Source organism: Mirounga angustirostris, unplaced genomic scaffold (genome assembly GCF_029215605.1).
Source record: "Mirounga angustirostris isolate CCGP_5_RB_7025 unplaced genomic scaffold, mMirAng1.0.hap1 SCAF_6, whole genome shotgun sequence".
NCBI classification, from domain to species: domain Eukaryota; kingdom Metazoa; phylum Chordata; class Mammalia; order Carnivora; family Phocidae; genus Mirounga; species Mirounga angustirostris.
Window position 1 is genome coordinate 129,604,349 of NW_026991714.1, and position 17,403 is coordinate 129,621,751.

Genomic DNA, 17,403 nt, shown 5'->3' on the forward strand with positions numbered 1-17,403 from the left:
GTGGGGGCCGCCAGCGTCCACCCCTCCCCTGCCTTCCCCTCCGGGGCTCCTCTCGCCACGGCTGCCTCCGGCACTGGGAAGCCACGGGGCCACACCTGATGGAGACCAGTTCTCTGTGGGTGTGGGAGCAGGGACGGGGAGGAGGCTCGGACGCAGGCCGGGAAGGCTGGGTCTCCAGCAGGGTTGGAGTGTGGGAGAATCCAGGGCTGGGGCAGGGCCTGAGCTTCTTGACCTTTCCCCCTGCGTTCCTAGAAAGGGGGGGGAGCCCTCCGCCTTCTGCCCTGCCCAAGGGGTCTTTCCTCCACGCTGTATGAGGGTTCATGAGGGCTCCTCCTTCAGACGGTGATGGTGTGATAAGGTAGTCATGACGGGGATGGTGGGGATGGTGGGGATGGTGGGGATGGTGGTTATGGGGAAGTGTTGGTGGGGGGTGGTGGTGGAAGTAGTGGTGGGGAAGGCAGTTAGGGTGGTGGTGGGAGGGGGGGACGGCAATGCCGTTGGTGATGCCGGTCACAGTGGGGACGACAACGGTGGTGGTGGTGGTGGTAGTGGGGACAGCAGGCTGGCATAGTGTAAAAAGCCCTGAATTTGGATTCAGAGGATTGGGATCCGCAAGATTGTCGGGTCTCCTCCTGGCTGGCCTGGGAGCGCTGCCTGGGAGCATAATGCTGGTGCTTCTAGGTCCTGTCTGCTCCTGTCTCTGTGGCTGTGTCTGTGTGTTTACGGACTGTGGATGACAAATCCTTTCCTGGCTGCCCCTCCTATTTCTACTCCCCCAGATCAAAAATTAAAGGGGTGGTGCTGTGGGGTTCATGCCTGGAGCTGTGGCCTCCAGAGTGTCTGGGGAACCAGGCCAGGGCCCCTCCATTAGCATATCAAAGTGGGGTAGAGCTTAAAGGGCTCCCTTTGATGTTGCCAGCTTTCCCAGAAAAACAGATCAGACCCAGCGCCAACCAAATGGGGCTGAAGCAGAGCAAGAGCCTGGATAGGGAGGCTCTGTGGGGCCCTCAGATCTGTGTGTCCACGTGTGAGCTTCCTGTGACTCTGGGCCTCTGTGAATCTGCATGTGTGTGAGTGCCCGCAGGAGAGGTCTTTGTGTCTTTGCATCTCTGTATGACCGACAAGAAGGAGCACGGGTCTGGGGCTTCCCCCGGGTCAGGCCCGATGCCAGCCCTCCACATGCATCACCTCGTGTAACGCTCATACAATCCTATGGGAGACGTGTTATTGTCCCCATAGTACAGAACTGGGGACTGAGGCTCAAGTCAAGTTACTAGCTAAAGGTTACATGGCTTGTAGGTGGAGGAGTGGGATTTGAATTCAGACTAGGTGGGAGTTAGGGGACGAAGGAGGGGGCAGGGCAGTGTGTTTTTGGCCTTTCTCCTCCAACAGGATCAGGTTCCCCTGTTCTACTAGTTTGGATGGAAATGCGAATGTATCACAAGTAGGGTTTGGTGGGGAGGGATATTGCTCTCCTCAGTCCTCAAGCTCGAGCACCTGGGCTGGTGGCCCTTGGAGCACCCTTTTTGGGGGCCTTCGAGGGGTGCACCCATAGGCGGAGAGCAGGATGAGGGAGATCCAGCCAAGGAGGTGTCTGCTCCCAGCCACCTCCTGCAGCATCAGTGTGCGTGGTAGACACTGACCTGCTGGCCGAGCCTAGTACACGCCGCAAGTGTAGAGTGGCGGGTGGGGGGTGCAGGAGCCCAGGAGCTGGGGGGGGGGGGGCGCTGCAGGGGCTGCCTGGAATCTCTGTTTCCTATAGTGGACGTGCCTCCCTGTTTGCAGCTGGGGGGCACTTTTAGTGGCATCCCAGCTGGCTACCCGCTCGAACCTCTTTTTTTTTTTTTTTTTTAAGATTTTATTTATTTATTTGAGAGAGAGAATGAGAGACAGAGAGCATGAGAGGGAAGCGGGTCAGAGGGAGAAGCAGACCCCCCGCTGAGCAGGGAGCCCGACGCGGGACTCGATCCCGGGACTCCAGGATCATGACCTGAGCCGAAGGCAGTCGCTTAACCGACTGAGCCACCCAGGCGCCCCTCGAACCTCTTTTTACTCTATGCCACGCTGCATACATTCTCTGCCAATTGTAACTTCAACGTTATTTAAAAATATTTGATATAAAAGTTTGACTGGGGGGTGACCTAGGTGGCTCAGTCAGTTAAGCGTCTACTTCGGCTCAGGTCATGATCCCAGGGTCCTGGGATGGCGCCCCGCATCAGGCTCCTTGCTCAGCGGGGAGTCTGCTTCTCCCCTCCCTCTGTCCTCCTTCCCCCCCCCCGCCCCTCCCACCAGCTCCCTCGGGGGTGCGCTCTCTCCCTCTCATAAATAGATAAAATCTTTAACACACCCCCCACCAAGAAACCCACTTTGATTGGATTCTAAACCTACCATTCTCATTATCACAAGAATTTTATTTACAGTTATGGCAAGTAAATGAGTGTTAGATTCTTTATATATACTCGAACTCTTGTAAATTTTTGAAAAGATCATCATTAAAGAGCCTTGAGGTGGGGGTTGGGATAAATGGGTGAAGGAGGTCAAAACAAACTTCCAGTTATAAAATAAGTCATGGGGATGTAATATACGGCATGGTGACTATACTTAATGATACTATATCATATATTTGAAAGTTGCTAAGAGAGTAGATCTTAAAAATTCTCCTCACAAGAAAAAAATGTTGTAACTCTGTGTGGTGATGGATGTTAACTAGTGGCTATTTTGCAGTATATACAAATATCTAATCATTATGTTGTGGAGCTGACACCAACATAATGTTATATGTTAATATATTTCAATAAAAAAAAGAGCCTTGAATAGGAACTGCCTGTGGTCATTTCATGCAAAAAAAATCTGATGTTAAAAAGTTGTGCTCCCCAAAGCCAGCTCACATTTCTCATTTTGAGAGGTCTGGGAGATTTCATTAGGATGTTTTATACCAATTCAGTATTTAATAACTTTCCTAGTACTTTGTACCACAGCTTTCTTACCGTAATTATAGAAGATAAGGAAGGTGTAATTTTTTTTCCCACCAGGCTCTATATAGATGTCTCCAAATCCCCTCAGTTTGCCCCGTGTCTTGTACCAATGTTATCAGTGTGTTGATCCACTGGGAAGGGAAGAAGGTTAGGAACTTCTGCCTCTAAAGGGGGGTGGGGCAGGGGCAGGTGCTCTACTGGGGAGAAGGTGGAGGTGGCTTGGAGGGGGCCAGAACTGTCAGCGACCACAGAAGGGACACAAGGCTGCTTGGGGGCAACTCCTTAGCCATCACCCCTTTACTTATACTGTCCCCCTCTGGGAATACCAGCTGCCCCTCATCTGCCCACCCAAATCCATCTCAAGGCCCTGCCCATTCACTCACTGTCTCACTGAATAGTCAAGAAACCATGTCACAGAGTGGTTAAGAGCAACTTAGACGATGACCTGGGTTCAAGTCTCAGCCCCACCAAATAGCAGCCATGGACCTTGGGCAGGTAATTTTACCTCTTGGTGCCATAGTCCTCTCATCTGTGGACTGGGGAGAATTAAAGAGCTTACTTCTCAGGCTGTTGTGAGGATGCTGAAGGTAGGAGTTAAGTGCAGCGCCGGGCCCCCAGTGAGCTCTCAGGAAATGACCCTGATAACCTTGGAATGGTAATAATTATCATCTCTGCACTTGAGCTTCAGTAGTGCATTTAAAAAATCTATATTAGTTTCCCATTACTTTAGAAAATTACCCCAAGTTTATTGGCTTAAAACCACACAAGTGTATTCTCTCATAGTTCTGGGGCGGGGGGTGGTCAGGAGTCTGGAATGGGTCACAGTGGGTTAAGAATCAAGGGGTTGGCAGGCTGTGTTCCAGGGGAGAATCCATTTCCCGGCCTTCCCTGGCTTGGAGAAGATACCCACGTTCCCCAGGTCACCACCCCGTGTCCCTCCAGCCTCTGTTCTGTCGTCACTTCTTCTCTGCCTCCCACCACCCTCTTCTTTTTTTTTTTATTTAAGATTTTATTTTTATTTGTGAGAGAGAGAATGAGAGACAGAGAGCATGAGAGGGAGGAGGGTCAGAGGGAGAAGCAGACTCCCTGCCGAGCAGGGAGCCCGATGCGGGACTCGATCCCAGGACTCCAGGATCATGACCTGAGCCGAAGGCAGTCGCCTAACCAACTGAGCCACCCAGGCGCCCCACGCCACTACCCTCTTCTAAGGACACTTGGGTAGTCCTGGCTAATCCAGGAGAGTCTCCCCATCTCAAGATTTTTAACACAATCACACCTGCAGAGTCCCTTTTGTAGGTAACACACTCACAGGTTCCAGAGACCACAAGGTGGACTTGGGGGCCCATTACTCTTTATCTACTGCAGCAGGGGTCTTTGGTAGAGAGGCTAGCCATACTCCGTGTCTTCTGCACCTCTGCGCTGTAACTCTAGCTTCTAGAGCGTGACTGGGCGTAGACAAAAAACAGGACGCCACGACTCTGCTCCACCTTTTGGATGCCTTGGGCGGCAGACTCACCCACAGCTACCACTGTGGGATGCACACCAGCCCCTTCCCCTTCTGCCCCCAGGAGTTGTCCTGGCACCCAGGCTGGCGAGGCCCCTCCGGCTTGGAGGAGTCAAGAGTGTCATGAACAGTAGCATGCAAAGGGGGTCCCTGGGGAGTGGGTGCTGTACGTCTAGGAAAATGCCCGATTTGCGTAGGAAGGCACGAGTGCAGTGCTCCAGTGGGTCCTGCCCTCAAGCCGCAGCTGTGGGAACACCCAGAGGGCAGGGCCACGGAGGAGGCAGGGACCGTCAGTGAGATTGCTTGTGAAGCAAGTCAAGTGCTGTCAGGTTGTGTTATCAGAGGTATGAAGTCTTCACCCAAGAAGGCTATAGTGCCATTCTCTCCGGCATCAGCCAAACTGTATTGGAGGTCGTTACGTGTGGCAAAAACAAATAGTGCTCATCAAATATTCTATGTGCTTCCCTACAATTCCCAGCCCATGCTCCAGGTAGGTTGGGGCCATGTGGTTGAGTTCTGGGATAGAACCCCCCACCTCTTACCACTGTTCTGCTCCTTTTCTTCTGTCTCTTGGACCCCGGACACCGATATAGCAGGTGCCTTTGGGCCCCACCCACCCTTGCCGGCACTCACCAGTCCATTCTGAAGGCTGCTCACAGCACGCCTGAGACATTTGGCCCCAGGCAAGCTGGAGGTGCCTCAGTGAGTGTCCCAGCGAATGACGGTTGGAAATTGGTAATAAACACTCCACTTTCCTCCCTCCTGGGTTGGGATGACTCCCGCGCACGGCTCCCGGACCTGCTCACAGCATTGTCTGTGTCTGGCCAGCTCCCCACCTTTTGCTGGCTTTCTTCCCTTTCTATATTACCTCCCCTGTTCCTTTTTTGGTGTTTCCTGGGAGCAGCTTCCACGTAAACTACTTGCATTCACTTCCTTGTCTCAGGATCTGGAGAATACGATGTGTCTTGATGGTGGCATCCCAAGATGGGGCGAGTCTCCGTCAGTTGGGTCCCCAGGTAACCAGAGGAGCCTTCCTCCTCTCCTCTTGCCCTCCCTTCCCTGCTTACCTACCTCAGACTTGGCCTGAGTGAGAAATACATCTTTGTTGTGTTAAGGGACTGACATTTTGGTTTGATGTTGACTGCATTTTATTTTTACATCCCGGTCTAACCTAATGGTGGTCTGTTCTATGCATTACATTTTAAGCAGGACACTGACAAACAAGAACACCCAGAGTTCTAGATACTTCTAACCTACTATTTCTGTCCATCTCCACCCTAATCCTGGTTCCACTAGTTCTTGCCTCCTTCTGCAGTGCACACTGGCCCCTATCAAACTCCTCCCAGGCTGCAGACGGTGTGATCTTTTAAGAGTGGACATCTGATTATATGACCACATTCTCAATTTCCTTCAATGGTTGAAGTAAAAAAAATCCTTAACAGGTTCTATATGCCCATGTGAGAGCCAGCTCCCCGGGGCCATTCTGCTCCCAATATCTACTCTCTAGCTCAGTTGTCCGCTTGCAGTTCCTCAAACAGGATAAACCCCTCCCCATCTCAGAATCTTTGCATGTGCTGTGTGCCTTCCTGTATCCTTAAGACCTCAACTTAATGGTCCGTCTGTAGAGAGGTTCCGGAACCCTTAGCTTGGACAGTTCTGTTGACACAGGCTTTCATACTTCCCTTTCCCAGCACTGATGACAATTTGAATTCCTTGTTTTGGAGGGGTGTGTTTATTTACGATCGGGGGCTCTCATTGGACCATAAATGTCAAAGGCCCACACCTCTTTTGTTCACTGCTGGGTTCCCAGTGCTTGGCCCAGTGTGGCTGGTTTAGCAGATGCTCAGTTAATAAGTGCTGAATGAATAAATACATGAATAAGTGAATAAGGGGAAAAAGAGCCTTGGATCAAGATAACTTTGAGAGGAGGCAGGAATTCAGACACAAAGAGGAGACAGTCCTGCCACCCTGGCTCTGGGCTTGCTGCCGGGGTTAGATTCTGTGAGCAGGGTGGGGAGGACTGAGAGCGGGTTCCTCCTTTATGTGAAGGGTGCCTGGGTCGGAGGGGTGGGCAGGAGGGGCTGGTGCCCATTCAAAGCTCATTACCATGGTAACAACCAATGTCACCTCTGCTCTGCAACCCCAGACCATCTCCCATTGCCCTTCTACCCCAGACCATCTCCCATTGCTCTTCTCTAGACCTTCAGGGATACTCTCCCTATTCTACAGCCCTCTCTGCCCTTCCTCTGCAGAGCACATCAAGTAGAGACAAGGGGAGATCATTTCATTTGGCCCCAAAGAGCTGGGCAGAGCTGGGCTCTCAGCAGAGAACTCCTTTACCTTCTATGAGACCCGGGCAGTGGAAGTGTGTTAGTTGGACATGATTCCTCTGTTCTCATCGTACTTTTTGGGTCCTGGTGCCTTTCCCTAAACAGGGGTGCTTAAGATCCCTCCCATATCAGTATCCTAAAACAGGGGCAGGCTCCAAACCTCCCACCTGTTCTTTATTACCCTGGGTGTGTGTGGGTGGGTGGGGGGACACATGACCAGGGATTTATAAGAATCCTACAGAAACCCACCCATCTGCTTCACCAGGACACCTCCCTTTGTGAGCAGTCCCCTGCCCTGGACAGTTACCAAAACCCAATGATTTTCCCTCAGTTCCTCCTACTCCTGGGTCTCTCTGAAGCTCTGGATTTATTGCTTATCCTTCCCCCATCCTGAAATTCCCTCGTCCCTGGCATTTTTCTGGACTCTTCCTCTGTGATTTTTCCTCTTTCTCTCATTTACCGCCCCCGCTTTCTCCTCCAAAGCTCTAAAGGTCTTGCTCCTTCCTCTTCTCACTCAAGCCTCTCTCTTTCTCTTTCTGGCCCTGCCCATTTCTGCAGCATCAAAACATCACTGCCATGTCCTTCCCCCTGACGTTGTTCACACACTCTTGGCTCTCATGTCTAGCTGCCTGCAGGATCAAGCCAAAGTCCTGACCTAAACCCCCAAGACTCCTGCCATCTTCCCCTTCTCGTGCAGAACTGCCGTTGTCCAGGCAGCTTCTGGTACATTTCTGCCACTGTGTCTCCCAGGAGAGAGGCCCTGTGTACAAGGTGTGCTCAGGAGGGCTATCACCCAGAGTTGGCTGGGGCTGGGGGAATGGGCTTGGGCACCCATGATGGCTGCTCTCCTGGGAGGTGAGGGTCTTTGGGAGCAGGTGGAAGCCTTCCAGCCGTGTCCCTCACTCCCTGGTGGGGTGGCAAGCACTGCCCCAGGCCTCTCATGGGATATGAGCAAATGGTGGATGGACAATGGCAAAGAGGTTGGAGTTTTAAACCACATCATTTGGCGACTGAAGAGGATAAGGACACATTCGAGGGCTGTCAAGGGCTGACAATCCAGAAGATGTGCCACTGGATGCAGGGCTCAGGGAGCAACTCTTGGTGGGACTCACTGGGAGTGGGCTCCTCAGCCCCCTAGCCAAGGTCCTTCACTTTTGCCAGGCTGAATGGCACACCCTTCCATTTGGCTGTGTGCTCACTAGCTCATGTCGTATCTCCCTTCCAGACTGGAAGTGCCATTAAGATAGAACTTTTGTCCGTCTGTCTGTCCTACTCTCTGCCACTCCAGACATCCCATCAATATTTGCTGAATGAGTAAGCGACACATACACTGTCCTTTGCCTTTGTTTTTGCTGTTCCCTCGCTGTAGGTGCCCTGCGGCCCCACCCCCATCTCTCCATCCACCAGTCAGAGCCCTCCGCCTCCTTCCAGACCCGTTCAAATGAAGCCTTCCCTGATCCCCCAGCTTGTAGCCATTCTTCTCCTTGCTAAATCTTTGTGGCACCTGGCTTGCCTCTATCGCCTCACTTATACCTTTTGCTTTGGATTATAATTGTTTCTGTACCCATCTCTGTCCCTGTATCAGACAGTGAGCTCCTTGAGGGCAGGGTATATCATCTGTGTATTCTCTCTTCCCTATTCCCTGGCACGATGCTTTCTACGCACTAGGTGCTTCATAAGTGCTCAGTACAAGAAGGCAGGGCTATTGACTGCAGTTGGTGGCTTTTTCCTGGGCCAAATGCTGCTTCCCTGCAGCCCGAAGTGGGGTCCCTGAGCCCCCTTCCCCTGAGCCGAGAGCTCCCCTGTGCTGAATGGGCTACGTCTAAGATCTCTCTCCTTCTTCCCCACCCAATCCCTGCTCCACTTCAAACATTTGCATGGGCTGCAAGGGTGGTCTGGCCAGAAGGTCTCTTGGCAAGAGCTCAGGAGAGCAGAGATTGCCTGATAGGGAAGGGGACTGGGCTCCAGGGGGGCAACCAGGGGCCCCTGCACTGCCCCCCGCCTGGGCCCTGAGGACCAGAAATGCATGGGGGGAATTCAGGTTTGCCTGTCTGTGGTCACCATCTGTGCTGATGGAGACAAGAGCAGGATGTGTATGTATGTGTGAGTGTGCACGTGTGTATGGTGACAGTCACCACGGAGGGGTGGAGGCCCAGAGGAGCCCAGAGGCTAGATCTTCCCAACCTTTCCTGTTTGGGCTGCCAAAGACTGAGTGGCAGTTCTTCCAGCAAGACTTAACCCTGGTGTTTCAAGTGGTTTCCTTCCTAGCCAGACCCCACACTCACACTTTGCGCAGAGGTTCTTAAACACTGGAACTTATCAGGGGTGCCTGGGTGGCACAGTCGGTTAAGCATTGGGCTCTTGGTTTCAGATCTCAGGGTCATGGGATCGAGCCCCGTATCGGGCTCCGTGCTTAGCACAGAGTCGGCTTGAAGATTCTCTCTCCCTCTCCCTCTGCCCCTCCACCCTCTCCCGCGCTCTCTCTCTCTCTGAAACAAATAAATCAATCTTAAAACAAACCACATTGGAACTTACCAAATCACCTGGGGTGCTAGTTCAGTGTGGGGGTTGCCTGCCCCGATTTTCAGATCTGGTCCATACGCCACACACCTGGAGCTGCCCAGAGAAACCTGGTGGAAGCTGCAGGAAACCCAACCAGAGCACTGAAAACCAATACACAAACTCTCTAGAGGGCCTAGGCATATAGCAGCTTAGACTTATGTAGCAGCGAGATCTCCTGGGATCAAATTCCAGCTCCCACATGGGTGACCTCGGGCAGCTCAACCTCTTTTGGCCTCAGTTTTCTCCTCTAAAATGGGTCTAATAATCATCCTATTTCATTAGGTTATCATGAGGATTAAATGAGTTATATCTGTAAAGACCTTAGAACAATGCCTGGCATGTAGTAAGCACCACTGAAGCATATTAGATGTTATTATATTATTATTATTTGAAATTTAGAATCTGTATATCCAGGATCCAGAATCCACAGCAGATCTTAGACTCTTGCTAGTTCATAAGTTCAGTATCACCTGGAACCCTGACAGAAATGCAATCATGGACCCAATCCTAGATGCACCCAATCAGAATCTGCATTGAACAAGAGCTCAGGTGAACAGTGAGCACCCTAAAGTTTGCAAAGCACTGCTTTAGAGTGCACCGGAGGCCACACCCGGAAACTAGGCCAGAGATTGGGCTATTTTTTTTTTTTTTTAAAGATTTTATTTACTTATTTGACAGAGAGAGAGAACACAAGTAGGCAGAGTGGCAGGCAGAGGGAGAAGGAGAAGCAGGCTCCCTGCTGAGCACAGAGCCTGATGTGGGGCTCCATCCCAGGACCCCGGCATCATGACCTGAGCCGAAGGCAGCCACTTAACCGACCGAGCCACCCAGGCGCCCCAGAGATTGGGCTATTTAGAGGAAGGAGGCCAGCAAGGGTTAGGTTGCCCTGCCTCGGGATCCCCACAGCCTGGAAAGCCCCAGACCGTTGTAAGCCTGGTCATTTCATGTGGGGACACTGCTGGGGTCCCTACACGTCAGTATGCTGGGACAGCCTGGTGCCTGGGGCCACCGTGGGAGCGTGGTGGCTGAGGCCACACGCCCAGGGCCCCGGGGATGCCACGAGGTCGAGTGGCGGTTTGCTGGAGTACCACGTGCTCAGGAGGCGGTCCACCTGCTCCTGGCTGGAAACTGCCCGCAGGTGGGCCTTTCTGCTTCTGCCGCCGTCCAGGCCGTCGGGCATCTCGGGTGGCTCGGGGCCCCTGCCCGAGGGGTCCCGCCGCAGCCCCCGCGCCCGCATCTCGCTCTGCATGCTGGCGAAGAAGTGCGGCACGCAGCGGTGAGCGAAGTCCCGCTCATGCTCACAGCACGTCTCGTCGAAGAGCTTCTGCTCCAGGTCCACGTAGTTGCTCCAGTATCTGCGCTGCAGGAAGACCGTCTGGTCGAGGCAAGGCCTCAGGCAGCGGGCCAGGAAGGCCACGACGATCAGTAGCAGGGTGATGCTCCAGCCGATGGCCTGGGGGGGGGGGGTGGGTAGGGGTGGGGGTACCAGGCTGGGTGTGGGTGAGGTCAGGTGCTAAACAGCATGGCAAGGGTGTTCCATGCCCTCTCATCTCTCCCCAAATCTATCCATGTTCCCATTAAGTCATCCATCCTACCAACCACCTCCACCCATCCTCGCTTGCATTCAGTCTCATCCTTGCATCCATCCATTTGTCCAACTACTTCTCCACCCATCCATCCAGCCATCTGTCCTCTCACCTGACTACGTATCTATCAGTGTCCCATCCAGCCATCCTCGCTGCGGACCTTCTGACCGTCCATCATACATCCTCCTACCCATCCAATCCTGTTCCCATACTCCTGTCCTGTCTTCCATTTATCTATCCACTCACCCACCCACCATTCATCCTCCTAACCTTCCTCTTGAAGGAAACCAGAATATGTCACCCCAAAATATGCCTCTTTGAGATCAAAATTATCTTGAATGGAAGACAAGAAGCGGCAACCATAGGAACAGCTCTCTTTACCCTCCCCTTTTGTGCCTAAAGGCAGGAAATACATTCTCTTTTTACTGGGAGACAACTCTTATCAGCCCAGAGACAGCACTAGAGGAATCTGCCGAAAAACCTTACTCTATTAGTGTCCGGTCATTTATTGACCTCCCACAGTTTCTGCCCTTGGAGACTAACACTGCTCTCCTTTGTCCTGCCATTGCTCTACAAAGGTATTGCTCTTTTTGAAGATGGCAGATAAGTTGCAGTTCTAAGCCACCACTTTGAGTTACTCTTTCTTTGTTTCAGGTTTTTCCCACATGATGTGTACTGTGCACATTAAGAAACTGTTTTTCTCCTGTTAACATTGTTGTTAGAGTCTCAGCTGAAAACCTAAACCTTACATTCCACCCACGCACCCATCCACCCACTCACCCATCATCCATCCATCCATCCATCCATCCACCCACCCACCCGTCATCCATCCATCCATCCATCCACCTACCCATCATCCATCCATCCATCCATCCTTCCATCCAGGCATCATCCTTTTGTTTTTTTATCTAGTCCTTCAGCTACCTTCACACGGGCTTATGAATCCCATCTATGAAGCCACCTGTCCTATATTTTGGGAGAGGCACTGGGGACTCATAGAACTCACACTTTAGTGGAGGAAACAATGAGATTGGTGATAGACTGGCTGAATGCCATGTTGAGGGATGTCTAGGGGATTATGGGAATACAGAGGAGGGACACCCAACCTGAACTTGAAGGCTCAGGGAACAGTGAGGTGGATGCTGAGCACTGAAGGATGAGTAATAGTTATATAGGATATAAATAGGGAACAGTCTTCCAGGCCAAGCATGAAGAAAGACTTGAAGACTTCCCTGAGTCTGGAGCCCACACCTGCCCGACATCTCTCCCTCCTCTCTGCCCACCCAAAGTTTTAGTCTCTCCAAGACTGTGCTTAAGACCAGAGCAACTGTGTGCTCCTGGGGCAGAGAAATCAGTCCTCTAAGCCACAAAGACATATTTGAACGCTTGTCATTTGTAGATGTGGTTTACAAAGTTCTCTCATTGGCCTCTCTCAGGATGCCCCCTTCCTCTTACCAATTTAAAATAGTCGAGTGAGTGTTTTACACATGAAGAGTATTTTATGTGCCTGATAACCTCCATCTGAGTCAGGACACAAACCCTGGTGTGACTGAAGATTCTACACTCTTTCTAGTGCACAAACGAGAGCCCAGAGAGTTTAAGCCTGCAGGGCCCTTCCATGTGGAGGAGACCAAACCTCCCTTGATTTTTAGGAGAGGCTGAGACCCAGAGGGGGAGTAATGTGGCCAAGGCAGAGTCTGACCCAGAATCAAATGTGTCCTAAGCACTGGTCCTCTCTCAATCACATGGGCCTGCATCCGCCACGAGTTTGTCTTGGCTCCCACAAAGGGCTGGGTTGTGTTTTTATTTCCTGTCGCCCCAGCATGCTCTGCATGTGGTAGGTTGATATAAATGCTTTTGGGGGGATCCAGCCCCAACTGGGGCTCTGGGAGGAATCTGGAGTCTGGGCTAGGGGTGGGGCTGGAGTCTGCCCCCAGGGTGATGGAGTGGGTGCCAGTGTGGGGAGCCAGGGGTCTGGGGAGGACCTGCATTGCAGGGAGGTGGTTCAGAGGGCTTGAGTGATGACACTTCAGATCCCTGCCCAGCCTCTTATGAGCTGTGCAACTTGGGCCTCTGAACGAAACTCTCAGGACCTCCGTTTCCTTATCTGCAAAATGGTATGATAATGATTGTACCCACCTCACAGGACTGTTCTGAGAATAAATGAAGTGATGCATATGAAATGCTTAACACAGTGCCTGATACATAAGTGCTCAATAAATGGTAATGAGTATTATTTCTGAGAGGTGCCAAGAATGTGCGTATGGGGTGGGGGACAGGACAGAGCAGTATATCTCCAGTGCTTTTGTCCTCTAGCTTCCTGGGGATGGAAGTAGCTGCTCCTGGAGGGTATGGGCACCTGGTCTCCGCCCTAGGGTGACTTAGCTGAAGTGTTGAAGGTAAAGTGTCCTGTATGTGGATCATGCTCCTGAGCCTTCCAGGGACCACCTGCTCCTTGGCTGTGTTTCCAGCAGTGGGGAGGGGCCCCAGGAAACCATCTGTACCTCCTCACCCCACGCCCCTCGGAACCAGTGCAGGAGATTTTCCAGGCTGGGAGAGAACCACCCGAATCACCTGTGACAGGCACCGTAGGTAGCGGGACACTGCCTTTCTCGCGGGGCTGTCCCTGACCAGCTCATCCTCCTTGCACGGCACCTTGGCCAGGAAGAGCTGCACCTGGCTGGGGGTCATGTTGGCAAAATCCAGAAACTTTTCGGGGTCCACGGAGCTGCTGAAGGCACACACGAAGCACTTCCCGTCCAGGAGGGCCAGGAGGATCCAGACGAGGGGGGCGGCCAGGGCTCTCTGCAGCACAGAGGAACACATATACCTAGGGGTAGAGGGAGGGAGGGGTCACGCAGGGCAGCTGGGATTCAGCTGCAGCAGGAAGGCCACAGGAGGGATGCAAGGATGGACTTCCCAGGAGGGCTGGGAGATACCTGGTGAGGTTGGGTCAAAGAGATGGTTGTGGCTCCCACTGCAGAGGTCCCAGCAGCAGAGGCAGGGAGGCCAGAGGGCTGGGGCCCCGGGAGGTCAGGAAAGGCCGACCAGCGGTCCCAGGACTGGAATACTGCGGGCTGGTGTGCCTCCTACTCCTACCGCTGGGGCAGGCTCTGCTGGTTCCTTGCCCATGCCAGAGGCACTTAGATCTTTGGTGACTAGTTCTGTTCACTGGCAGGACTGAGGGCCTCTGACCTCAGCTAGCTGCCTGGCTCTGCCTGAGGGCTTTGGAGGAGTCTCTGCTCCCAGAGGGGGGCGCTGGAAGCCAGGAGAGTTAAGGACCCCAATCAACCTTCCATCCACAGGGACCCCAGCTTCCTAGACTCTCAGTGGGACAATTCTGAGGTGTGTTCTACCCACGTTCTCAGAGGGCCCCCAGAAGGACAGACCCCAGTGGCCCACTCATTATCACCTTCTCCCCAGAGCCGCTTCTGGGGTGGGGGGCAGGGGGAGGGCTAAACTAAGCCAGCCCTGCCCAATAACCCTTCCAGAGGCAGTGCCTCAGATCCCTCCCTCCAGGTCCGGAAGCCCCCCGCCCCACTGTGCCAGGGGCCTCTCCAGCCCTCTGCCCTTCTGGAGGTTGGGTGCTGGTCACAGGACAGGAGCCCCGTGGAGCTGTACTCACTGGGCCCCAGAGGAAAAGGCAAAGGGCACAGCCAGTGCGTGTGACCCTTGCCGCGAGGCCGAATCACAGGGAGCACGGGACCCCAGTGCAGTAGGAAGCAGAGGCGGCTGAGAACTGCGTGCAGATGTTGTTTCTGACTTGGACCACATGCAAAACGTAAAACAGTGTATGCTGGGGGGGTGTGTATGGGTGCATGGCCTACCCAGCAGTGAATTACTAATACATCATAGATCGGGGTGGCTCTGGTGTTTTCTAGGGGCACTGTGGTTAGAAGGTGGAACTGAGGACTTGTTACGGACGTACATTACATACGCTTGAGAACACCGCGATTGTCCATACCAAACAATAGGGGAAAGGGGGAGATGGTGAGCAGGCTGAAACCCAAGCCCCGCCTGCCTCTACCCACAGATCTAGAGCACTTAGACCTTTTGTCTAAAACCCTAAGGGCTGTGGTGTCAGCTTGGCCTGGGAGTCCACCTGTGTTTGAATCTGGGCCATGCCTCTTCCAAGCTGTGGGGGCTCAGTTGAGTTAAACTTAACCTCTCTGCATCAGGTGCCTCATCGTTAAAAATGGGTCTACTCCTGGAGCAGACCGGGGGCTGAGGTAAGAACTGAGAGGCCGTGCACACGTGGCACTTGGTACAGAGCTTGGCACCGAGTGGGTGCTCAGTGTCGGTCAGGGAGCATTACACATTGCTAAACTCCATCAGCTGATTTTGATGCAGTGCACCGAGCAGGTGAGAGACTCTGAGGACCCATCGGCACAGCAGGTGAGGTCCTTGGCCCCAGGGGAGCTTACGGGAGCGGGAATGCAGCCTTGAAGTCAGTCACGCCTGCTACTACATGTGTGAGCCATGGGATGGCCCTTCATGTATGTGCTTGCTGAGTTATAATTCCTGGCCAGCGACCAGATGTGACCTGGGCAAAACCTGGGAATCCTGTATCATCCACGGGTCTCCAGCCCTGGCCACCGAAGGGTGACAGATGACTGGAACAGAAGTGTCTGTTTCCAGAGTGGAAAGTGGCTGAGGAGTCTCTGTGAGCTAATGTTACTCCAGTTGGGGAAAGGAGGGGCTCACGTGATAGGGCCTATGGGGGTGGCGGGGAGAGCCCTGCCGATACCCATGAGGATCACCGGGCCTGGGGAGTCACCTGGCAGTGTCTGACGGGGGAGGCCCTGACCGTGCCCCCGGGTAGCTGGGTGGTGTGGGACCGCACCTGATGATGCCCGGGTCCTTCCTCCGCTGCCCCGCGGGCCGGCGCCACTCCTCCACCATCACCACAGACCGCCGGTTGGCAAGGAGGCCACAGAGGAAGAGGCCGAGTGGGGGTGTGAGCAGCAGGCCCAGGCCGTAGAGGGCATTGTAGCGCGCCAGGCAGGGGCAACTGAAGTCGAAGGAGGAGTACAGCTTGACCGTGACCGCGGCCAGCAGCAAGCAGATGCCGTTCATCACCGACTCCGAGCTGGACTGGAAGTGCTGGAAGAACATGCGGAACTTTTCCATGGTCCCGGCCTGGCGGGGGTGGGCAGCCGTGGGTCTGGGGGAGCACCGAGGCTTCGGCTGCCTTCCCGGCCAAATTGGGGTGGGGGGGCAAGCCTGGGGTGCACAAGAGGGTCCTGTCTTCCGAGGGCCTGGGGTGACAAGGAAGGGGTGATGGTCAGCTCCCAGCCTAGCTTCCTGGGGCCCAGGCACGGACGTAAGGCAGAGGCAGGCTCTCTCCGCTAAGGCTCCCCTGCCCGGCCCCGACTGTCCCCCAGTGCCACTCCCCTGCTCTCTGGAGGAAAGAGTCACTGCTCTGTGAGCCGCCAGCCCAAAGCACCTCTAGGCAAATGTTCCCTGCCCTGTCACGCCACCCTCCCCAGCCCATTCCTTCCTCTCTTCAGGGTTTGGATCCTGAGGCTTAGCAGCTGGTGGCGCTTCTTATGGGGGATAGGCAAATTTGGGGTGTGGTAAGGCAACGATGTTGATGGGGCCAATGATATTTTCTGGTCTTGGTCAAAAACACAATTTGACTCAGCTGAGCTCAGGGAGATTGTGTGTTGACTTTCATGCTGGGACCTCCCCCTGCCTGAAGGCTGCCTGACCCTTGCGAAGAGTCTAAATGATGTTTTGGCGTTTGCTGGGTGAGGGGTTGTGGAAGGGGAAGGCCTTCCCGGCAGAGGGCGCCGCATGGGTAAAGGCAAGGAGGTGAGAAGCAGCCTGGGATGGGCCAGGAGTTTGGGGTTGCTGGAATGTAGTATCAGACAGGGGGTGTCGTGAGAGGGGGCGAGAGGGGTCAGTGGGTGCCTGCAACCTTCCTCTGTTTTATTCCACTGTCCCCAGGTCCGGCCACCGACCAGCCAGGTGTCTCTAAAGCACAGCTTCCCGCACGTCACTCGTCTGCCCGGGTGTAACCAGGGGCTCCCTCAGCTTCCTTAGCTTAGCATTCAAGGCCCTCCTAAATGTACCCAGACATGCCCTCCTACCTCCACACCTTTGCTGACACCATCCTCCCCACCGAACCGCCTTGCCCCTTCCTCCCACCTGCTCTTCAAGAGGCAGCTCAAATGCAGCCCTGTCACCAAGGCCTCCCTGGTGACCTCAGCTCTGGGGGAGCCTCTACCTCCGTTTTGGCCCGAAAGGCTGCCTCAGCCTGTTATTAATCCTTCTCAGGGGTGGGGGGTGCATCTCCCAATGAGGGCAGGGATCTGGCCTGCAACCTTGTTCTCTGCAGCATTTAGCATGGTGCTGAGTGCACAGCAAGTGATAACAAACGTTTGTTCTCTGGGATATTGATGCCCAGACCCCCTTATTTCATCTCCACCTCTGTCCTCTCTGCC

At 53.8% G+C, this 17,403-nt stretch overlaps 1 protein-coding gene across 1 annotated transcript; it reads right to left on the reverse strand.

Annotated features, from left to right (window-relative positions):
• Positions 1-10,338: 10,338 nt before the first annotated feature.
• Positions 10,339-16,087, reverse strand: CALHM3 (calcium homeostasis modulator 3). Its single transcript, XM_045876295.1, has 3 exons — positions 15,801-16,087; positions 13,532-13,787; positions 10,339-10,824 (listed from the first exon to the last, which is right to left on the reverse strand). Exons 1-3 carry the CDS (start codon positions 16,085-16,087, stop codon positions 10,339-10,341), a joined length of 1,029 nt encoding a protein of 342 aa, XP_045732251.1.
• Positions 16,088-17,403: the final 1,316 nt, after the last annotated feature.